The sequence below is a fragment of the Dama dama genome, chromosome 30, assembly GCF_033118175.1.
Source record: "Dama dama isolate Ldn47 chromosome 30, ASM3311817v1, whole genome shotgun sequence".
NCBI lineage: Eukaryota > Metazoa > Chordata > Mammalia > Artiodactyla > Cervidae > Dama > Dama dama.
In genome coordinates, this window is record NC_083710.1 from 53,125,346 (window position 1) to 53,150,115 (window position 24,770).

At 40.0% G+C, this 24,770-nt stretch overlaps 1 protein-coding gene and 1 long non-coding RNA gene across 8 annotated transcripts in view; both read left to right on the forward strand.

Annotated features, from left to right (window-relative positions):
- The window catches only part of LMO7 (LIM domain 7), a 212,263-nt gene that overhangs the window by 106,065 nt on the left and 81,428 nt on the right, over window positions 1-24,770 (forward strand). For all 6 annotated transcript variants that reach the window (XM_061133687.1, XM_061133683.1, XM_061133686.1 and 3 more), the window contains exon 4: window positions 3,930-4,036. In XM_061133687.1, coding sequence (XP_060989670.1) covers window positions 3,930-4,036 — 107 coding nt within the window. The remainder of the gene's footprint in view (window positions 1-3,929; window positions 4,037-24,770) is intronic.
- On the forward strand, window positions 4,049-22,935 carry LOC133049576 (uncharacterized). 2 transcript variants are annotated; one of them, XR_009691398.1, is made up of 3 exons: window positions 4,049-7,795; window positions 16,300-16,428; window positions 16,650-22,935. It is a non-coding gene; the product is annotated as an uncharacterized LOC133049576 (long non-coding RNA). The 2 variants fall into 2 exon arrangements; XR_009691397.1 differs by lacking the exons at window positions 16,300-16,428; window positions 16,650-22,935 and adding an exon at window positions 10,939-14,313 and having other exon boundaries at window positions 4,051-6,922; window positions 7,517-7,795.

Below are 24,770 nucleotides of genomic sequence, written 5' to 3' on the forward strand. Positions count from 1 at the left end.
TTTCTGACCCCATGGACTGTAGCCCACCAGGCTCCTCTGTCCTTGCTGGGATTCTCCGGGCAAGAATACTGAAGTGGGTTGCCATGCCCTCCTCCAGGGGATCTTTCCAAGCCAGGGATGGAACCCATGTCTCTTGTGTCTCCTGCATTGGCAGGTGGGTTCTTTACCTTTTGAGCCATCAGGGAAGCAACTTAAGCCACCCCCAAATTCCTGACCTTCAGAAACTGTGAAATCATAAATGTCTGTGGTTTTAAGCTGCTAAATTTTAGGATAATCTGCTGTGAAGCAGTAGATAACCAATAGAGGTATTACAGTGGACCCATAGAAACCTAGGAATCTTGGTAAATTTTTGTAGCTTCGTCATCTTGCCTGTCTCAGGCTTCCCAGGTGGCTCAGTGGGTTAGGAACCTGCCTGTGATGCAGGAGATGCAGGAGATATGGGTTTGATTCCTGGGTCGGGAAGATCCCCTGCAGGAGGACAGGGCAACCCACTCCAGTATTCTTGCTTGGAGAATCTCACGGACAGAGGAGCCTATTGGGCTGCAGTCCATAGCTTGCAAAGAGTCAGACACAACTGAAGTGACTGAGTGTGCCTCCTGCCTCAGTTGTTAGTGAGTACCATTCCTAATTCATTAATCTCTCATTTGCCTGGATTCCCTTCACCCGACATCTGTTATGATTGCTGTTATCATTGATTCAAGACTAAGGGGGTGGAAAAGGGATTGCAGAGCATACGAACATCTTCAGAAAAATAACCTTTTCTGTTTATATACTGTCTGGTTTTATTCATGTCATAGAAAAATTTTAAACTAAGGGGAGCTATTGCAGATTTTCAGGGATCATTTATTTGTTTCTGTTTTTTGTGAAGCTACTTTGGGTCCTCATAGGGTAGGAATTGCAGTTATTTAGTTCAGGCTTTTGATTTGAGATTTTTATGCAAGTTAGGCTGTGAGGTATTTGCCTGCACGATTTGGCTGGGGAGAGGTGGGCTTCCCTCCCCCTGTAAGAGAGGTGTTTTCCTTGGTAATGGGTTGGATGCATGCTCAGTGGTTCAGTCATGTCTGTCTTTGTGACCCCATGAACTGTGGCCCACCAGGCTTCTCTGTCCATGAGGTTTACCAGGCAAGAATACTGGAGTGGGTTGCCATTCGATTCTTCAGGGGATCGTCCTAACCCAGGGATCAAACTCATCTCTCCTACATCTCCTGCAGTGGCAGGAAGATTTTTTACCACTGAGCCACCTGGAAAGCCCTTGGTGTACTGGGTTACAGACCCACAACTCACTCATTTCACAGATGAAGTGAATGGGGCCAGAAAGATTGACTAACGTTTCCGGAAGCCACACAGTTGGTGAGTGGCAGAGCTAACTTGTTGTGCTGGCTACCAGTTCAATGAGATAAGATTCGTTTTAGGCTTGCCCTTTGTTTTAACTTTCATTTACCTTTACTAGTTTCAAGGGAAAATGATTCCACTAAATAATGACTAAATCCTTCTCTTTTAATATGTTGAGCTGGGTGTGGCTTCTTGATGTTTCAACAAACATGAAAATTTTATTTAATAATTTTGTCTCTCCCCTTAGGCAACTCTCTGCCTAGGTCCTTTGAAATTACACAAACTAAATTACCAGTGGGCTCAAGTCCAGCAAGCACGATTTAGGTTACAATTCTGATCTTCGTACAACCTGTTCCTGCTGCATAGGCCATTTGAGACTTTGTTCATAAAATTTTTTTTAAAAAACTTGAGCATCATTGAGCTGTTTAAAACGTTCTGCTTTTTAATGTAAAGGCTTTACTTAGAATTTGGTCATGTTTATTTTGTGTTTTTTCTTTGTCTCCAGTGAAATATAGTCCCTTTTGTTTTTAAGTGGTTTATTTCTAAATACTTGGATGGGGTTTTGAGATGTGTGTGGCTTTATCTGTTTTTATCATTCTGTACATATTTGTCAACTGGATGAATGCTATTATATTTTTATAAAATATGTGAAGAATTGGTTTGGCTGTCAGCTCAATGCATTTACTTCCAATTTAACTTTTTTTAAAAATAACATTCAGAAGCAAATTGAATTTGTGGGAAGACTCCAAATGGATTATTTTTCCTTTTTGAAGTGAGATTTACTTCTGTAGGGGCTTCCCTGTGTGCCTCAGATGGTGAAGAATCTGCCTGCAATGCAGGAGAGCTGGGTTCGATTCCTGGGTTGGGACGCTCCCCTGGAGAAGGGACTGACTCCCCACTATTCTTGTCTGGGGAATTCCATGGATAGAGGAACCTGGCAGGCTACAGTTTGTAGGGTCACAAAGAGTCAGACACGACTGAGCAACTAACACCCCCCCGCCCCCAAATCATTTGTTCTTGTCTGCTTCTCTGAAGATCAGTTTTAGAACCATTAATTTGAATTGTTTGGTAATTAGGTTGTATAGGTTTTAAAAGTTATGTGAACATAACATAATAATCACTTTTGCCCGCTTGGTATGTTGCCAATACATTACTATTAACACCCCGGCCCCCTCCCGCCCCCGACCCCTGCCAAAGTCAGATTGAATGCCTTCCATTGAGCTGTTCAACTTTTGAATTAAGTTCCTTTAATCTTTGACCTCTTATTTAAAATGAATCATGGATTGCCACCTTCAGCTAAGTCATTCATGCTGCCTTTTACTGATAATACACTAGAATAATTTCCTGCCATTACAAACAGGTTTTTTTTTTTTTTTTTAAATATTGTCCCTGAGTTCCCTAACAGCACTGCTTTCCTCTGCCATATGTTTGTTCCCCTTTCCCTAAATCCCCTCACTCTTCAAGAATCCGAGCTATTGAATTTAGCATCTTCGCTGTCCTCCAATTCCCTGTCTCTGATCCCCCCTCCTCTGCCATCCTGGCCTGCCTTCCCAACATGGGAAAGAGTAACTGCCTGTCTCCACCTGGCAGCTCCTCGTGGGAGCTGCCTCCCTTCCAGGTCTCTCCTAACCACCTGTCAGGGAGGGCAGCGAGCTCTCAGGAGGCCAATCTCTTGCTGCCCGAGAGCCTAACAAATCCTAGGTGGAGAGTCCCATGGCCGCAGCCCAAGTTCAACCCCATCAAGGGTTTTCTTTCTCGACGCAGAGTACAGACAGAAGCTCCAGCCAGTTCTGCTCGACCAGCGCGTGTCCCTGTTAGTGTGGGTGCGGCCGTTGACGTGAACGAGAAGCCTGGGTCTGTGAATGGAGGATGTGAGTTTTGAAATTAGATAGGAGGGCCACCGAGATTTTCAGGTTGTGGAGGCAACTCCGGAGGCAGGTGCAGGGCGTGAGGCGGGGCCACACCCCCACCCTGCGTCTCAGCCAATGAACACTGGGCTTCTCCCGGGTCCTAGAGTGCGGTTTCCCTGTCTGTCAAGAGCCGGCTCAGCAACCAAACCCAGATTCCAGGTGTGGTATTCCACAGTCGTTCTGTAATTTGTAATCATAGAAACAGAATGTTCCTCCTCTCCCTTCCTCCCTGCCAACAGTTTCTGGGTGGGTGAATGTCAGTAGCTGGAGTTATTTTTAAAGAGGAGAGGTGAAGCTTGTCTTGCAAAGCTGGGAAGAGGGCGTTTGTTTGCAGAGCAACCTGACATCAAAGTGTAGATTACTGCCCAGTGGCCAGGCACTTGTCCTCTCCCAGGTAATGTTTAACGTGCCAGTCACAAAGATCACAGGAACGGCATATGCCTGGCATCAGAGCACGCTGCCGTTTATGCTCTGGAAAACTGAAAGGCTGTACATGCCCACAGATTAGTATTTTTTTTTTTTTTAAATACGTGAATGCATTGGTCTTTCTTCCTCCTTTTTTTTTTTTTTTTTTTTTTTTGCCAGCTGTAATTGGACTTTGACGCTGGGAAGTTATATCATAAAAATTGGTAACCTTTGTCTGAGAGAGAGCTCAGCTAAGCAGTCACTTTCCACTTCTTTTCACAGGATAATATAAACGTTTTTTTGAAAGCTTGTGAACAGATTGGATTGAAAGAAGCCCAGCTTTTCCATCCTGGGGATCTACAGGATTTATCAAATCGAGTCACTGTCAAGTAAGTTTCACTGGTTTGTTATATGTTTTTTTTTTTTTTTTTCCTTTAAACTTAGGGCTTGTAGCTGGTGTGAATAATTTCTGAGAGTTCTGCTTACTGGAAAATCATCTCCTTGTCTTCTTCTGTTTGTATTCCAAAACAGACTATTTAAGAAATAGCTTTGTGAGTGTGAAGCTGTTCTGTAATTGAGACCATGATATGTTATTATTTTAAATCTCATATTAACTGAAATGGTGGTTTATATTTTAATGCCTGTCCAACATGGTTGTGTTTGGTTGCTAATGGTGAGGAGGCTTATTATATGTATAAAGAAAATGGAGAGGTTATAGTCTAGCTTACAGAGTGAAAATAATTATTTGAAATTAAGACATAATTGCTAACATAAAAATGAGAGGGGGATAGTGAGAAAAGAGACAATATTTGGAAAGCAGCAGTGCCTGGGACCAACATGCAACACTAATGACTTTTGTCATTTGTGCCTGATTTCTAAAAATGAACTGGTTTTTTTTTTTTTTTTTCACTCTTTTAATAGTATGGATGAGAAAGTGAAAGTGGGGGTGTATGTGAAAACGTGTGCGGGTGTTTGTGTTGTGTTTTAGATGGAAAATGCTGTTTATGTGTGAGTATGTGGTTTCAGGAAATCTGGTGTTAAACTCTTGTAAGATTTTTTTCTTATAAATCTAAATTTGCTTTCAGTGAATCAGAATAAGCTTGTGTTACTAGATAAATGGGACAGGAAAATGATTTAATTCTCTAATAATGACTTCCTCCTTATCGTGGCTCTTAAACCTCATTAGCATTTTTTCCAAGGGGAAAAACAAACACCTTTATTCTATCTATAGAAATCATAGAAATGGAAAAATTAGCTTTTACCAATTCAGAGACTGAGTTTGAAGGGTTAGTAGCCCTGTTGTGAGCACTTTAAAGTTATTAAAAAACTGTCTGTAAAATCTTAAATATGGCCAATTTTTTCCCTAGTATATATTGTCTCTTAGCAATATAAGCTAAAATTCCCGGTAGGATTAATCTTTTAAAAGCAGCCATATATTTTTTAAATGAACAAGCCATTTTGCATCTGTGTGCTTCTAGTTCTGTTGATTAAGCCTTTCTAAACGGCACAGCAGTGATAATGTACAAGGCAGCGAAGAGTCTGTCAGCGTTTCTGACTGACTGGAAGACTGTGGAGAGATCCTGAGTTTCATCGTCAAACTGGCAGGTTTACGTCTGCAGTATTTGAGGTCATGTTTAATTTCCGTGAAGAATAGCTATATAGATGAATTTATTTTTCCTAATCGCCATTCTGTCATAACACCTATCAGATGGGCAAAGACATTTTTGATTCTGAAAGTGTTTTTCTTCAGTTGTTGCTGTCCATGAAGAAGAAATGTCTCTCCCTCTCAAAATCATACTGTTTTGAACCTCTGTAGCCAGTGTTCAAGTAGACTGCGGGACTAAGTCAAACATGTTTGTTGGCTTCTAATTTCAAAAGTGCCCTGAGCAAGACTTGCCTGCAGCCTGTCTCATGAGACGCCACCTCTAAAGTATTAAGGCAAAATCAGTATCTGGGCTCGGCCTTCAGTGAAATTAAATTACTGACAAGCTGAAACCGAGAGGTCACAAAGTTACAGCCGTAGTAGGAAGTATGCAGCACAACTTGTTTCAGTGGCAACCGCACGTCCATAAAAGCAAGAGGTGTCCAAGGAGTCCTAGGGAGAAGGCCTGTGTGAGGACCTCGGCACTAAACCGAGAGCATCGCCCTGATCGTGCCGTGTTGTTGGACCCAAGAGCACGAGGGTCAGCCGCGGGGCTGCTGCAAAGGAAGCGAAGGGTGGAGACGTGAGGAAGAGGGCGAATGGCTCATCTAAACCTGTTGGTCAGAGCTCCTGTGCCCTGAGATAGCATTTGTATAAAAGGAAGCAGGTTTGAAGGAAAGCAAAAAATTCCTTACAAATTAGTAATTAATGCGTTTCTCTTTAGTTTCAGTTCTTATGTAACGTGGCAGCTTCTGTAGGTCAAAAATCTTGTCCTATACTGACTGTAGGTTAAAGGACTTCGTGTTGGTCAGACCAGTGGTGCTCCACTGGGGGCATTTTTGCTCCCCAGGGGACGTTTGATGATGTTTGGACTTCCCTGATGGCTCAGATGGTAAAGAAGCCGCCTGCAATGCGGGAGACCTGGGTTCGATCCCAGGGTTGGGAAGATCCCCTGGAGGGGTGCAGGGCAACCCACTTGAGTGTTTTTGTCTGGAGAATCCCATGGACAGAGGAGCCTGGCAGGCTACAGCCCATAAAGTCAGAAAGAGTCAGACACGACTGAGCAGCTAGGCTTAGCACAGGGGATACTTCTGGTTGTTACAGCTATGAAGGGGGTGCTGCTGCCATTGAAGGGGTCAGAGATGCTGCTAAAAACCCTTTAGTTAACAAGACCACCCCCATAACAAAGAATTTCTGATCCCAAATATCAGTAGTCCTGAGGTTGAGAGGCCCTGAATTAGAATTTGTAGATTTCCACTCTGCCAGCAAGGTAATTGTGCAGCAGGAAGGATAAACTTTATTTCAACTCAGCTGAAATATTACTTTACTTATGAATATAATGACACATATTTCTGTGTTAGTATGTTTGTTTATTTAAAGGAAAGTTTTGTTGTAATTGGATCATGCAGTACTTGGACATTAGCTTGCTCTTCTGCATACATTAAAATTAACAAAAATGTGGCAAACTGTTTATTATTTTAAATGCTCTATCAAAATTCAACCCCTAAGATACTGTATTCACAGTTCACAGACCTGTTGTTGGTCTTGCTGCAAGTATAATCTAAGATACATGTTTCCAGGACATACTGAGGGCAGATAGGAAAGGACAGTTCATACCTACATGTTGGCAAGGGTGAGGTTTCTTTTTTTTGTTGTTAGTGGACAATAGTGATTAACAGCATAGATGATGTACAGAGCCTGGGAGAGTTGTGTGTTGTAAGAATGAGTGGCAGGAACAGAAGCAATTAATTTAAAGACTCATTGCTGTTAAATAACTTCACTTCAATAATCTGAACCTAATTACAAATCTTGTTTTCCCATAATTTGAGATTTACTGTTTAATTTGTAATAATTCTCACTAGTCAAACAAGCTAGGGTACTCTCTATATTTCTTTAATCATACTCATCAATCTTCTAATTGAATTATCTTATTCAAAGGAAGTAATAGTTTAAATTTTCCAAATATGTTGGAATTACTCCACTTATTTTGGGACAACATATATGCAAAAGTCAGTTGATACTTTAAATTTTGAAGTTACTGACTTGGATGGATAGGGTCTGTCTTCACTTCTTTTTCTTCCCAAAAGTATAGTAGGCAAACTGATGACTTAGCCTCCATGATGGTAGATGGAGGTTGAACCTATCCTAGCTGAGATGTGTAGTGAGGCCGTGAAATGTAGCTTCTCCACCAATGATTAACTGCGTTGTATTATTAACCATTTCCAAGCTATCCATACTGAACTTAGAAACACACATAATCTGCAGAGAAGAGAGGGTGTGACTCCGACAGAGCCGTCTCTGCACAATTTCTATAAAAGTCCTATAGGAGGGCAAGCACAGTGACGGGAGGCATGCTACCCACACTGGAGAGCGCCTACAGCAGATGTCCCGGTCTATACGGTAGCATCTGGACATTAAGAGCCGAAGAGCGATCACTCGTTGTGGGAAGCACCTCAACACAGTAGCCCCGACGTCCTAGATTGTAGGAACTGAAGCTGGCAGAAAGGTAGGGCTGAACATTAAAGGTTTGAATTTTGTGCCTAGCAATTCAACTCAAACTAACTCCTGTACTTAAACCATTGGTCTAACCAAATTCTATATTGAATTTTTTTAAACTGAGAATTGGAACAGATTATAAACATTTTTTTTTTCTTTCCGCCCCCTTACCATTCCAATCCAGTTTTTCACACTTCCTTAGATACATTCTGTTCATAATACAGTTAGAAGATGGCAATGCTTTGGAACATAATATTTTAGTCATGCAAAAAAAAAAAGTATATTTTAGTACACACTCTTATTTAGGACATTGATATGTTAGGTCTAAAATGTGACTTGAAATGTTACTGAGTTTTTTTGTTTAAAGACCTGTTTATCAAGTGGAGGGTGGAGAAATCAAGAATCTGTTATTTTTACACGTGCTAGTTGCCAAAGGAACAGTAGCTGGAAGCAAGATTAGTGTTAGCATATTTCCCTTGTGAAAATAAAGGAGGCTCAGAATGATATTTTAGGGATTTAACTGTTCTCTAAAGCTTCAAAAGGGTGCTTGATTTTGCAGCAATACTGTAAAGTCATGTCTTAGGAATCAAGTTCCCAGATGTCTCTCTTTTACAGTCTGCCAAATTGGACTTGAGATGAATGTGTATGTGTATTTATTTAAAGTTTTTATTCATGTAAGTAAAAATATACCTACTTTGAATTGTAAAATTTTCATCTTTTTCTGATTTAAACCTGGTTTTACTACTTTTTTGGGGCTGTGTCTTTCAAATGAGTTTCTCAATGTCTTAATCTATTAAAAAAAAAAAAAAAACAAAAAGGAAAAAAACGACCTTAATGGTATCCAAACTTGGATCTGTAACTTGAGCATGGAGACTTCCACCTGTCAGTTCATGTCACTATTTAAAAATGTTCCCTCTATTCCTACCAAGTAGTTAGAATAAAACAGAAAGGAAGTTTATTGCAGTGCACACATCTCTATCCCATTCATTCTCTGGTGCTAGGTAGTTTCTGAAAGGGGGGCATTGATTCTTTTGGATTGCCAAGGTCCTATTTAAGGCTAGCAGCAAAAATATATAGTCACATTTTCAAATGACCTTCAGTTGCAAAGTTTGACTATCTAAGATTCTGCTTAGCCACAAAGATGGTGCTGGGATATGAGTTGCAGGGGCAAACTGTAGAATAACTGAAGTTTTATCTGATATTTGTTTCTCTCCATTTCTAGTTCTTAATATATTCCTTTGATAGATCAACATGTCTTCTGGATTTCAACTCTCCTCCCTCAGCTCCTCACTCCCTCAAATCCAGGAAGCCATGGAGCTTGATTCTGTCTTGGCTTGCTGTGTGAGACTTCATGTTGTAGAATTTTATGGCTAGGATCTTTATCTTCAAAAGTAACCCATCCTGAATTCATGGCTCCAAAGAATCTCACTTGGTAGCTCATCTTGATTAGCAGTTGTCTTGAGTCAGTTCATGGGAGGATGGTCAATTAAATTTGCTTCTGCAATCAGATCACATTTGTTTTATAACCTGGTCCTCCAAAGGGTTAGACCAAAGATATATTTTTGTTGAAGAGATTCTTCTTTCACCTAATTATCTGTAGGACTGCCTGTATTGAATTAATGTTTACAGATACATGCACTGTAATATCTGTAGTCCTGTTAGTCATTTTTGAAAATGAGAGCTTCACCGATCACTAGAGATGTTAAGCACATGTTTCCCCAAGTTTTCATGCCATAATCTGGTCTGATTTAACTGATTATTGGAATGAAGCATGTGCGTGTAAGGTACATGTGCTTACACTGTTTCTGGAGCTACAGAGGAGAATGTAGCAGTTAATCCAGTAAGGGGAAATTTTGGTTTCATTCACTTGCCAGTCCTACAACATGCACTGATGCCGTATCTTCTCTGTGGCCGGTACCTGTGTGCATGCTCAGTTGCTCAGTCCTGTCTGAGTCTGTGTGACCCCATGGGCTGTAACCCGCCAGGCTCTTCTGTCCATGGGAGTCTCTAGGCAAGAATATTGGAGCAGGTTACCATGCCTTCCTCCAGGGAATCTTCCCACCCAGGGATCGAACCTGCATCTCCTACATATCCTACATTGCAGTGGATTCTTTACCCACTGAGTCACCTGGGAAGCCTGGCTGGTACTTATACAGACATAAATAAAGTGGAGACATGCCCTTAGAGGGGTTCATATTATAAGCGAGGAAATGTCCTCATGAGTTCAGTTAGAATACATTGTGTTGAATGCACAGGGCTCCCTGAAACTATAGAGATGAATAGTTATTTCCACTTTTTAATCAAGAAACACGTCTCATTGAAGGTGACGTGATCTCTCATCTGGGCTTTCAAAGTATTTTCTGTTTTTACCTAGATCTAGTTTTCTCCAGACTTGAGACTATTTGAGGGCAGAGATGATGCATTACCTACTCCCTTTAATCTCCTTAGTTCCTTCAGGTTCTTATTTGAATGCTTAATGCTTATTTGAGAATCAGGTTTTAATTATGAAGATATCCTGGAAATCTTAAAACCAGGCTTTGATGACGAGAACTGAATTTTTCTTAGCTAAGTTTTCCTCATCTTTCAAAATTGCAAAGCAGATCTGGCAAAGCAGTCACTAAACTTTTGAGATGAATTGCTTTTTATTTATCATTCCAGAATATTACCACATAATTTCAAACTTATATAGTTTAAAAGAACAATATGTGTTTCCTCTCAGTTGTGTGAGTAAAACTAATTGGGAATTTGGACCATGTGCTTTCCAAAGTATTTGGTGGAATTTTAGTTCTTATGTTGATGTCAAATGATAAATACTAATATTATTTTATCTGACATTTGAGAGATGTTCCATGCTTATATTTATATGAAGGTTTAGAAACATTTTAATGTTTTCATATCATCACCCCTTTAAATGCATGGTTAAGACTTGATAGAAAAATATAGTGATTACATAGGTAGTTTTAATATCTTATAGACGTTCAAGGGAACTTCTATAAGGAACAGAAATTTTTAAAAGCAGAAATCAATAGTCGAGGTAACTTACGAGACATCATTGAAGTTACTTTAATGAGGAGCTTTACCACCAAGTTTGCAATAAGCCTTATTTCTTCCGAAGTCAAACTATCTGCCTTGGTACCTCTTACCTTTGCCTAGCATTTAACATCAAAGCCAATGTGAGAAAACGTCACAAATTACCTTTGGCTCTGGCATAATAAAAGCCATCTGAAGAATAGGAGCACACAGAAACAGGAAGATTTCTTGGCGGCTCATTTGGATTGTTTCTAATATACCCCAGGCTGAGTTTCTTTCTCACCCAGGATGGAACAGAAGTTCAGTTGATGCGCATCAGTTCTCATGAATAATCATCTTAGACAAAAGCAGGAATTTAGGTGCCTGCCATGGTTTTAATCCCATCCCGTTCAGTCACCAGGGTTCCCCTGGTGACTCAGATGGTAAAGAATCCACCTGCAATGCGGGAGACCTGGGTTTGATCCCTGGGTCTGGAAGATCCCCTGGAGGAGGGCATGGCAACCCACTCCAGTATCCTTGCCTGGAGAATCCCATGGACAGAGGAGCCTGGCGGGCTGCAGTCCCTAGGGTCACAAAGAGTCAGACACGACTGAGCGACTAAGCACACAGCACATTTAGTCACCTGGTGGCTGAATGACCTTAGACGGGTTACTTTTCCTCCCTGTGATCACTTTGGTTCTTAGTGAACAAGACGAATGAAATTGCTGATCTCCTGGAGCTTACCAAATAATACTGTTTGGGGAATAGCCCTGTCCCACAAGGACACTGTGGCGATTTTCATAAATCATGTATGTAAAGTATATAATGCTTCACACATAGTAGTATTCAGTAAATGGTATTGAATTATCAATTGTGGTCATTTTCATAATTCAGATTCTTGGTCCCATGAAGATATGTGTGCCTTGTAAAAGAACATAGAGGGAAAAATCTGGTCTTCAGGTACTTTAATTGTGATGACTAGCTGTAGGTTTTTTATTTTATTTAATGAGAGTTTTGGCCTTTATAGACTTAATCTCTTCTTTCAATTAGTAGATATTAAAACAGATGTTTTTCTGACATTTATGTTTAATCAACTTTTTACAGTCTGTCTTGTTGGAATAGCATAGCTGGAAACCAGAGAACAGTGTATCTAAGTTATTTACTTTTGCTCCATTTATATGGAATCAACATAATTTTATTAACTTTCTGAGACTTCAAAAATTTTTCTGTGTATATTTTGAAATATTAAAATGTTTTAGTTTGATTTGGATTTTTCTTAAAAAGTTTGTGTTTTCATATTTAAGCAAAAAAAATGATAAAACCACAAGCTGTCTACCACACAAATCCAAGTCCAGAATTTTACTTTATTTACTAGTTTAATTTTTTCATCCCATTTTTCCTTTTTTCCTGTGAAAATTCTTATTGTTTTGGTCATTGGGAGAGGAGAGGTGGTTATCCTTTGGATAGGCAAGATCAGATGCTATTCTCTAAAAGGCTTTTGTCGGGCTTATGAAATTTTTAGGGGGAAAATAGGTGTTTATACTGTCTACAGAACTCAAATGCACACTGCAATCATGTTTTCACTCAGAAATCTTGGTCACTCCTTTTGGGCCTCTCCCATCTGTCCATCGAAAGGTTACTGTACTAATAGCTAACGGTCTTGATTATATTATCTAAAATATTTATAGTTTTAACCCTGGGCACAAAAAAGTCATAAATAGCAATAGCCACTGTTTGTGAGGTCATGAAGAGAAGTGAAGTGAAAGTCGCTTAGTCGTGTCCGACTCTTGGCCGCCCCATGGACTGTAGCCTGCCAGGCTCCTCTGTTCATGAAATTCTGCAGGTCAGAATACTGGAATGGGTAGCCTATCCCTTCTCCAGTGTATCTTCCCAACGCAGGAATCGAACCAGGGTCTGCTGCTTTGCAGGTGGATTCTTTACCAACTGAGCCATCAGGGAAGCCCCATGAGGTTAAACCTTGGTTACTATTTACTTCCAGTTGTACATGGTGAACTGTGTCAAGAAAATAGGAAGTATACTTTCATGTTGAGCCTTTGACATAATGTTATAACTTGATTTTTCTAAAATGAAGACTGTTGCTATCAAATGTCGAATGGGTATAAAAGTTGTATATTGACCACTTACTGGTTATTTTAAAGAGTTTAGGTTAATGGAGTAGTTACATTTTGGGGGTAATTGCCCTGGTATAATTTGTCATGCTGAGCAGACATCCCAGGTGGGATTGGCTACTGATGGACTGTGTTTCCATTTTTCAGAGATACACCTTCTGAGGATCCCTACTGAACTGGGAAGCAGGGTGATGGTCACTTTCTCTTAAGAGCTTAATAGCATCGCTTCAGACACTATTGACCAAATATTTGCAGTAAACTTAACATGTTCCAAAATTGTTACTGTTGTTATTCAGTTGCTCAGTTGTGTCTGACTGTGAGACTCCATGGACTGCACCAGGCTTCCCTGCCTTCCCACTCCAGGCTTCCCTGTTTTTCACTATAACCCAGAGTTTGCTCAAACTCATGTCCATTGAGTCAGTGATAGCATCCAACCATCTTATTCACTGTTGACCCATTCTCCTCCTGCTCTCAATCTGTCTTTTCCAATGAGTTGGGTCTTAACATCAGGTGGCCAAAGTATGGGAGCTTCAGCATCAGCATCAGTCTTCCCAATGAATATTCAGGGTTGATCTCCTTTAGGATTGATTGGCTTGATCTCCTTGCAGTCCAAGGGACTCTCAAGAGTCTTCTCCAGCACCACAATTCAAAGGCATCAGTTCTTTGGCTCTCAGCCTTCTTTGTGGTCCAACTCTCACATCTATCCATGACTACTGGAAAACCCATAGCTTTTAACTATATGGACCTTTGCTGACAAAGTGGTGTCTGACTCTGCTTTTTAATATGCCATCCAAGTTTATTATAGCTTTTCTTCCAAGGAGCAACCGTCTTTTAATTTCATGTCTGCAGTCACCATCCGCAGTGATTTTGAAGCCCAAGAAAATAAAGTGTGTCCCTGTTTCCATTTTTTCCCTGTCCATTTGCCATGAAGTGTTACTGAGAAACCTTTAAGGAAACAGCACACACCTGCTGTGTAAATTTAAGTACACCTGCCACTTGCAATGCATATGATAATATAATAATACTCTATTCAAAGAGAAGTAGATTAAAAACATAGTTTGAATGAACATACTTCAAGTAAACCAGTTTTTCTTGTTAAAAACAGAAAAAGTGGGAGATATTGGTGGCCTGGGTAAAGCAGCTGCTTTGAATTAAGCTCTGTTTGCATCAGCCACCGTTAGTTTAACAAGGGTTTGTGCTGTGTATTTTGAGCAATTTGGGGAGAAATCTCTAAATATCAAGTATCCCTGTTATTGCATTTCACCATTTCATTGCTTTATAATAACATTGATGGCTGCTAGACTTTGAAATGCTTTTATTCTGTACTTTTTTTTACATTTATTGAGATATGAAAATAATCTTCAAGAGAATCTTTGTCTGGGTAGACAATTTTTTTTTTTCTTTCTTTTTTTTTTTTTATTATTATTATTTTTTTTTTCCAGTGGGTTTTGTCATACATTGATATGAATCAGCCATGGATTTACATGTATTCCCAATCCCGATCCCCCCTCCCACCTCCCTCTCCACCCGATTCCTCTGGGTCTTCCCAGTGCACCAGGCCGGAGCACTTGTCTCATGCATCCCACCTGGGCTGGTGATCTGTTTCACCATAGATAGTATACATGCTGTTCTTTTGAAATATCCCACCCTCACATTCTCCCACAAAGTTCAAAAGTCTGTTCTGTATTTCTGTGTCTCTTTTTCTGTTCTGCATATAGGGTTATTGTTATCACCTTTCTAAATTCCATATATATGTGATAGTATGTTGTAATGTTCTTTATCTTTCTGGCTTACTTCACTCTGTATAATGGGCTCCAGCTTCATCCATCTCATTAGGACTGGTTCAAATGAATTCTTTTTCATGGCTGAGTAATATTCCATGGTGTATATGTACCACAGCTTCCTTATCCATTCATCTGCTGATGGGCATCTAGGTTGCTTCCATGTCCTGGCTATTATAAACAGTGCTGCGATGAACATTGGGGTGCACGTGTCTCTTTCAGATCTGGTTTTCTCAGTGTGTATGCCCAGAAGTGGGATTGCTGGGTCATATGGCAGTTCTATTTCCAGTTTTTTAAGAAATCTCCACACTGTTCTCCATAGCGGCTGTACTAGTTTGCATTCCCACCAACAGTGTAAGAGGGTTCCCTTTTCTCCACACCCTCTCCAGCATTTATTGCTTGTAGACTTTTGGATAGCAGCCATCCTGACTGGCGTGTAATGGTACCTCATTGTGGTTTTGATTTGCATTTCTCTAATAATGAGTGATGTTGAGCATCTTTTCATGTGTTTGTTAGCCATCTGTATGTCTTCTTTGGAGAAATGTCTGTTTAGTTCTTTGGCCCATTTTTTGATTGGGTCATTTATTTTTCTGGAATTGAGCTTCAGGAGTTGCTTGTATATTTTTGAGATTAATCCTTTGTCTGTTTCTTCATTTGCTATTATTTTCTCCCAATCTGAGGGCTGTCTTTTCACCTTACTTATAGTTTCCTTTGTAGTGCAAAAGCTTTTAAGTTTCATTAGGTCCCATTTGTTTAGTTTTGCTTTTATTTCCAATATTCTGGGAGGTGGGTCATAGAGGATCTTGCTGTGGTTTATGTCGGAGAGTGTTTTGCCTATGTTCTCCTCTAGGAGTTTTATAGTTTCTGGTCTTACATTTAGATCTTTAATCCATTTTGAGTTTATTTTTGTGTATGGTGGGTAGACAATTTGGTTGACATGTTACTAGACTTCTTTTGCGGAGAAGGCAACGGCACCCCACTCCAGTACTCTTGCCTGGAAAATCCCATGGACAGAGGAGCCTGGTAGGCTGCAGTCCATGGGGTCGGTAAGAGTTGGACATGACTGAGTGACTTCACTTTCACGCATTGGAGAAGGAAATGGCAACCCACTCCAGCGTTCTTGCCTGGAGAATCCCAGGGACGGGGGAGCCTGGTGGGCTACCGTCTATGGGGTCACAGAGAGTTGGACACAACTGAAGTGACTTAGCAGCAGCAGGAGCAGACTTCTTTTGACTAAATATTGAGAAGAAAAATTCTCTACTAGGTGGGTAGCTTTAGTTTGTGTATAATGTGTATTCATCTCAAAAGTGTACGATAGTGAACATATGTACACACACACTAAGAACATATGTGAAAATTTGTAAAAGGCTTTGAAGAGTGAGGCACCGGACCATGAGGGTCCCTAGACCCCGTATATTTTGGTGAAGAATTCATTTCCTCAGAAGGGCTTGGCGCCTGTCTTGGAGGAGAAATAGGAACAGTATGATTAAATATAGGTGTCCAATGGCACGTCCGTTGTCACGCCAATCCCAGATTAAAAATAGAACTCTATGTCCTTTCTCATATTTTCCATTCTCTTTCATTCTGCTTATCAGAAAGAGGCATGGGGGAAACATTCCCTTAAAGATGGACACCCATTGATGGAAGCCTTGAACCAGAGTTGTCTGCTGCTGGGTAGCTAGAAGAAGCGCCATCCTGATGGGCTGAAGGTGGTGGATGGGCAGGTATATGAAGCTTAGCCTAGGGGTATTGAGGTCTCATCTGCATGCCTTGTATCTGTGGCCTGTCAACAGCATCCATTGGCTGTTTAATAGGCACCGTGTCTGACCCCCGAATCCTGGGTGGCTAGAAGAGAAGCAAGACCTACTACCTCATTCTTAAAACCATAAATGGGGACGATGACAAAAGCCTCATTCAGTCTCAATGTTTGCTTTTGTGTCTTAAGGAGCATTGCAATGATCTACAGCGTACAACTCTAAGGGAACAATGGATTTGGACTGATGAATATCACCTAAGTGGGAGTATCACTCTACTAGAGTATCCAGAATATTTCCAGATTCCTCCATCAGGTCTAGGTTTAGACACACTGGAGGATGATATCTGTCTGTCAGGCATTTTACATTAGTTATTTCTAACCTAGTAACAGCCTAGCCAGCTATTTCCATTTTGCTTCAGGTACATGAAATGAAAAGAGTCAGAAGAGTAAGTTGCTTAGCTTATCCTGGACAAATAACAGAGCTAGGATTTAAATTCAGGGGGTGTCTTAGCCTACAGTGCTTGGACTGCTTCCTCTCTATTGTCTAAACAGACTTGAACAGCGTTTAAAAACTTACTGATATTCTTTCTAGTGTTATGGGACTGGAATTGAGTTGCTGTTTAACCAGGCGGGGTATACCCCAGATGGATTTGTGTGTATGATTGATATTATCTCGTTTGATACATGGCAAATATCTTTATGTTATAATTAAAAAATTTCCCCAAGTTTGTAATCTAAGTGACTTCAAATAAATATAATATTGCTATATGCCATCAAATCTAAAATCAGTGATACATAGGGAATTCCTGTAATTTAGGAATGTTAAGTGGATGAATGTGTGCTTTAGAAAAGAAGAAATATGCTATATGTGTGGTCTTTACACGCTGGCTAGTAGAGAAATAATGGAGTATCTGGATTTTATTGATAGGTACACATAAATGCCTTTATAGGCTTTATGACTGTCACACAGGTAGCTGTTGTTCAGTTGCTCAGTTGTGTCCGACTCTTTGTGACCCCATGGACTGCAGCATGCCAGGTTTCCATGTCCTTCACTGTCTTCCAAAGTCTGCTCAAACTCATGTCCATTGAGTCGGTGATGTTGTCTAACCATCTCATCTTGTGTTGCCCTCTTCTCCTCCTGCCCTCAATCTTTCCCAGCATCAGGGTGTTTTCCAGTGAATTGACTCTCTGCATCAGGTGGCCAAAGTTTTGGAGTTTCAGCATCAGTCTCCTTCCAGTGAATATTCAGGGTTGATTTCCTTTAGGATTGATTGGTTTGATCTCCTTGCAGTCCAAGGGACTCTCAAGAGTCTTCTCCATCACATAATTCAAAAGCATAATTCAAAATCAATTCTTGGGCACTCAGCCTTCTTTATGGTCCAGCTCTCACATCCATACATGACTACTTGAAAAACCATAGCTTTGACAAAATAATGTCTTTGCTTTTCTAGTATACTTTCTAGGTTTGTCCTAACTTTCCTTCCAAGGACACAAATAGTTATAAATGTTCAATTGTATTTGCCATGGTAGTGGAACATTCTTGTCAAAGATTGTGGATTGTAAAACCTTACTAATCTCAATTGCTCGGGATCATACTACCACACTTTGACCTTTATAGAGGTGGCATGAGACCTATCTTTAAAATAGAACTGGCAGGAAATTATTCTAAATAAATTATTTATTCACCAGTTTTTGATACTTCATTTTACTTGTCAAAACCAATCTAAGCCATGACTCTCTCTTCCAAACATCCTTGGCTGGGAATAAGTGCTTATAAATTATTTATATATATGTGTGTTTGTGTATATATGTGTGTGTGTGTGTGTTTACATATACATTTTTTCATTAGAGCTTAGGTCATTGTATATTAAATCTCATACAAAGCCTTAGTGATTGATAATTGAAACTCCTGTTTGAAAGCTCAAACTGTAAGCAAAAAAGGTCAACCATGGTCATATTACGTAGCTTACTGAATTAAAGAAGAAGAATTAACTTGAGTACATTGCCAAAAGTCATGCTATCGGTGTGGTGATTGGAGGGTTTGAAACAGGTGGTAGACAGATCACCAAGTGTTACAATAAATAGCACAGTCTAATTCCAGTAAGATGAAACTCCTGGAGGATCAGATAGTGACTCAAAAAAGCAAAGTCCAAGAAATGACTCAAGCCCAGAGACACTTTCAGAATTCCTTTACTAAGACTTCTAACAAATGGAGGGGTCACTTCTTGTACCAAGTCATTAGAAGTTATTTGTTGCGAGTTGTTGAATGTAAACCTTTCATTCATAAGAAGAAATATTTGTTAAACTTTTATATTGTGATGTTTTAGAGGGCCAAAGATAGATGAAAGTCATAGTAGCCTGAGATAGAGATATAGGAGTGGAATAAAAACAAGGATACATTTCCTTTTTAAAAAAATATTTATTTTATTTGAAGGGTGATTGCCTTACAGTATTGTGCTGGTATCTACCAGACATCAGTATGAATCAGCCATAGATGTACCCATGTCCCCTCCCTCTTGAACATCCTTCCCACCCATCTGGGTTGTTAGTGAGGGCTGGTTTGAGGTCCCTGAGTCATAGGGCAAATTCCAGTTAGCTATCTATTTTACATATGGTAATATAGGAGCATTTCCTTCTAGATATCTAGTGGAATGAGTTGGCTGCAATAATAGAAAACACTTGTTTTAAGACTACTGACTCTGTGAAAAGGAGGGAAGGTACTGCTTTTGAGAGAGGGAGTGGAGGAGAGTGGAAAGAAAATAGCACCTGAATGCTTTGCTTAATGCCTTGTATAATCTTAAACCTCTTTATAAACAAGAGTCGTTGCCTGAGTTTACAGATATGGAATCTGAGAGATTTGGTGGCTCATTCGAGGTCACATCCTTAGCGCAAGTAGGAAACCTCATTAGGATTCAAACCCAGAATTGTAATAATTCTACCTCTAAATGTTGGAGAAGGAAATGGCAACCCACTCCAGTATTCTTGCCTGGGAAATCTCATGAACAGGGGAGCCTGATGGGCTGCAGTCCATGGGGTCACAAAGAGTCAGATGCACCTTAGTGACTAACACACCTCTAAATGTGTCCTAATGAAAGACAGAGGATGATCACACAAGGGAATTTTTAATGGGTTAATGTGTATCTGTCAGACACAAGGTCTATTAAGTTGGTTGGGTAGGAAGGAAGGAAGGTAGGTAGGAAGGAAGTTCTGTGGATACAGAAGAATTTGTAATTTTTAGAAGATATGCATGAAAAATTACTCAGACTTGATTGAGTTACAGTGCTTTTAAACTGGTGCTTCTCAAATGTGCGTATAAAACACCTTGGAGTCAAATGCAGATTCTGATTCATTAGGTTGGGACAGGGCTGGGATTCTGTATTTTTAGCAAATTCCCAGGCCATGCCAATGAAGCCCACACTCTGAGTAACAAGGATTTATGCAATCAATGATAGTAATAGCATATTGGAGCAAGGGTTTAATAAAGATAGCAGGGGAGATATAAGACTCGACTGTGGATCTGGAAGATAAGAGAGGTGGGAGAAGGCTGCAGGAAGGTTTGTTAATCCAAAGGCAGAGAGGAGTTCTAATCTGTTATTTCAGAGAGCCTTTTAGATGCAAAGGAATAAGTAAAGTCAAGTAAGACCTCCATTCTTGATGCCTATACTTAATTGGGGGGAGAGGTTGGGGGTGTGAGGCATGAATTTCTAGTCTAGGTTGGATGATTGGAGACAGGATGACAGGTCAGTTTGGACTAGCTTGAGTGGTACTTCGAGTACCACTGGGAAAGTTTGAACTGTCTCTTAGTGGGATTATTAACAAAAGCTTGGTGCAGAAGGTTACGATGTCAGGAGAGATTTATTTATTTAATTGAAAAAATTGGGGCATGCCACTTGATATGTGGGACCCTATTAATAGTTCCCCAGTCAAGGATTGAACCCACGCCCCGCTGTGTTGGAATCATGGAGTCTTAACCACTGGACAACCAGGGAAGTCCCAGAAGCAGAGATTTAGAAAGATGGAGTAATGAAGTAGTATGTAAAGTGGATTGACTGTGAACAGATTAGCATGGAGGCTGTGGGAGATGTCAGGACATTGTTGCAAAACACCCACGAACTGCAACAGTTTCCTGACATCTCTTCCGGCCTCCAAGCTCCTCAGTTCTGTCAGTCCATTTTATATACTACACCATTACCCCATCTTTCCGAATCTCTGCTTCTGAGACTTCCCTGGTAGTTCAGTGGTTATGGGTGTGTGGGGGCTTCCTCGGTGGCGCTAGTGGTAAAGAACCCGCCTGCCCATGCAGGAGATATAGGAGACGTGGGTTCTATCCCTGGGTCAGGAAGATCCCATGGAGAAGGGCCTGGCAACCCTTTCCAGTATTCTTGCCTGGAGAATCCCATGGACAGCGGAGCCTGGCAGGCTGCTGTCCCTAGGGTGGCAGAGAGGCAGACATGACTGAAGCGACTTAGCACACATGGCTGTTTGATAAGGATGCCAACAGCTGAAAATAGTGAAAATGTAAATGAGGAGTAGATATTTGAAGTAGGCATGATGGGGATTGATTAGAGTGAAAGAAAAAGAAGGACCAGTTTTTGAGCTTGTGTAGCTATTAGCAGAAAGGCAGTTTGGGGACAAGATGAAAATGAAGTTTTAACACATTGCATTGGATGTGATAGTGAAGCACCCAAATGGAAATGTAGGAGTTGTTAATACATTTAATCAGAAATTATGGTCTTTTTTCCTTACTTTAAACTCCAACGAGAAGAGGGAATTTTGTTTGAATTCCAAAATCTCTTTTCTGTAGGGCCTTCCAGAAATGTTAGGCTGATTTTTTTGCCTTAGGAACTACTTTGGAGTAAGGGCAGTGGGAATGTCATGCCCGCAAGGTAAACATCATGGGCTTGGCCTCTGGACCCAGTTGTGTATTCAAATCAGTTTAGACAGTCGAGCATCACTGCGTGTCCTGGGCTTGGGGTAAATCGTAAATAACCCTGTTTGTGTGGTAGTCACAGTCTGGGCCAGTGTTGGCCACAACTAACCCCACTCACTTGTTCTGTACATTCTCCTACAACATGAGCAAAAGTTGTCCCTTTTCTATCCATTCAATATCTTTTAAATCTAAGCTCTGCATTTCTTATAAGCAGCTCTTTCAGACAAAAATATCTGCAACCCCCTTAGAATAGATTGTTTCAGGCACACCACATGCAAATTCACATAACAAAATGTACTTGTCTCCCTGTTTTATCCCCCACCAATGCAAACGCTATTCCCAAACAACAGCATTGGAAAACAAACCCACAGAGTCTGCAAAACATCTGATTCAGCTTGACAAGGTTTTATAACCAAACTGCTTCTACTTCTCTTCATCAAGGTTGGAAAATTATCAGTGTTTTAGGACAGGTTCAACACCACGGAATTTGATTCAATAAATGGATGGATAAATGAATGAGTTTAACAAGTATTTATTGAGTTCTTACTATGGGCATGGCACTGTTCTAGGGATTCAGGATCTAGTTTTGTGGTTAAAAGGACAAAGTCTTGCCCACCTTAGGCATAAATTCTAATAGAGAGGACAGTAATGAATAGAAATATAAGGTAATGGGAGCTGTGATAGGATTATCAGACAGAATAAGTCAGTGTGTAGAGATCATGTTTGGAAGGTTCTCTTTGACATGATATTTTAAGCATTTTTTAGATAAAATTCTATGTTCGGTAGATTTTAAATCTACTAATAAAACTAGCTGTTGGGATTAATGTTTGATTCTGTTAGGCTCATAAACCATTTTGGTAAGCTTATCTCCTGAAACACGTCCAGTGATTTGAAGCTTTAGTGTATTTCACAGTAAGGCATCAGAAAGGAGGTGTATTGACCTATGAAGGTTGGGGTGCTTCCGTGTCTGTGCACGTGAGGCCTCCTCTCCTCTGCATCTGCCCCCCCATCTGACAGGCTGCTGGCTGGCACAGCTAGTGGTCTATGCATTTAGATTTCACCCTCACAAATGAATTGATGGTTTAGTTTTTGTTCTTAAGGTTTTATATGGTTTTGAATTCAAAGTAGCTTGCTTTGATCAGATGATTAAATGCTTCGGTGCATGCATGTGCGTTCAGTTGCTCAGTCATGTCCAACCCTTTGGGAACACATGGACTGTAGTACACCAGGCTCTTCTGTCCATGGGATTTCCCAGGCAAGAATACTGGAATGGGTTGCCATGACTCCTCCAGGGGATCTTCTCAACCCAGGGATTGAACCTGCGCCTTGTGCATTGACAGAAGGATTCTTTACCACTGAGCCACCAAGGAAGCCCCATGACAGTGTTAACTATAGGCGTGCACAGAGGAATCTGGCAGGCTACAGTTCATGGGGTCGCAAAGAGTTGGACACAACTGAGTGACTCAATCATCACCATAGGCATAATGTACCAGCAGATCTCTAGACTCATTCATTTTTTATAACTGAGCTATCCTATACTCCAGTATAAAATAAAAAGTTAAAAAAATAGCATTTAATTTCACCTAGCTTTAACCTTTTCTTATTTCAGTGAGTTATTTTCTTTATTAAATTGATACTTTATCTATATTTTAGTTTATTATTCTACATCAGAATTAGTAACTTGAATAAAATAAGAGATATACTTAAAATTTTAAAGACAACTACCTTATTTAATTAGCAGACCCAGTATGTTCACATTATTTCACATTTAGAATAGAATTCACATTTAGAATTAGAATTTCACATTTAGAAATAAAGAAGGAAACTTGCCAGTGGCAATTTGTCTGTGTGCCACTTTCCACATTTTTTAATCCATATTTTGTGCCTGTTTTCAACAAATTGGTCTGTGTCGAGGTTTGCTAGTGGTGCGTTACAACTCTAATATACATAGCTATTTTTATGGAAGCTATTTTGGTATTATAATTTTGTGTGTAGGATTTTCTAATAAGGTGGTTTTAGATTCATGCTCACTTAATCTTTCACCAGATGAATTATTCCAATGTTACTTAATCCAGACCTCCTTGTTAACTGGGGAAAACAAATTAGTGATTAGGTGACTTAAATAACATTTAGACTAGTTTCTCATCAATTACCCTTCTTCAGAGACATACAATAGAAATGCATGAAACTATGAGGAAATTATAAGATGACTGTAACAAAGTTAACTTATTTAAACTTTCTGAATAGCATTCATTTCTTTAAAGTGGCAGGGGCTGACTTTTCAGAAAATTTACAGAAGAAATCACTTCTGTGCTTCTTGAAACATTCTGTTCTTTGGACATGATGTGTTTTTATGTTTGGGTGTTCTCTTCTGGATCCCATGGAATGTTTGTGCTTATGAAGTGTTAAGTAGTGAACTCAGGGATCTTGCCTGTTCTTTAGATCCCTGGACCAAGACCTCCTAAGAGCCAAACTTGGTGACGAGTGACAGCAGGAAATGGAATGCCTTTTCATGGTGCTCTCTTAAGCCCACCCAGGCCCAGTGAAGCACACTGAGGTTTTTCAGTCAACACTTGAAAATCATTGGCAGTAGTTCCAGGCTTTTCACTTAACTCTGAGTTTCTTTGTGCTGTTGTTGTTTTTGATTCTAGTTGGGTGAGGCTAGAGGAATTATGTTTCCATTGAACTTCCTTTTTCAGAGAAGTAGCTAAACGAGTTGAAGCTATAGTTTCAGTTAAGCTGTAGTTTTAACTTTGGTATATTTCTAGGGCAGTGATTCTCAATCACTCGCATGCTTCAGAATCACCTGGAGAGCCCAGATTCCTGGACTCCTAACCCCAGGGTTGCTGATTCATTAGGTATGGAGTTGGGTTTGAGGACTTTTATTTCTAACAAGTTCTGTGGTAATGTACATATTGATGGTGTGGAGACTTTGGTTTGAGAATCTCTATCCTAGGGGATAAATCAGTGGGAACCATTCAAAGAGAAGGTATTATTATTATTATCATTATTATCCTAAGAATATAGGATATTTTTACTTCATCTTAAATAGATAATCAGCAAAATCTCCAGTATAGTTGACCTCTGAGCAGCATAAATTCAAACTATGAGGGTCCATTTACATGTGGAGTGTTTTCACTAAATGCATACTACTACAGTACAGGATGCAATAGTATTTTTAAAATGGTTATTATTCTCTGACTTACATAAATCTTAGGTATAAATCCAAGTCTTCCTCATGAAATTCTACTATATTATTATATTATTCTCTCCATCTAAATTAATAACAATAGAATAAATTTACCATGTAACAAAAAGAATCTTTTAGTATACAATCAACAAATTTTCCAAAATGTAGATAATACAGATGAGCATGGGGA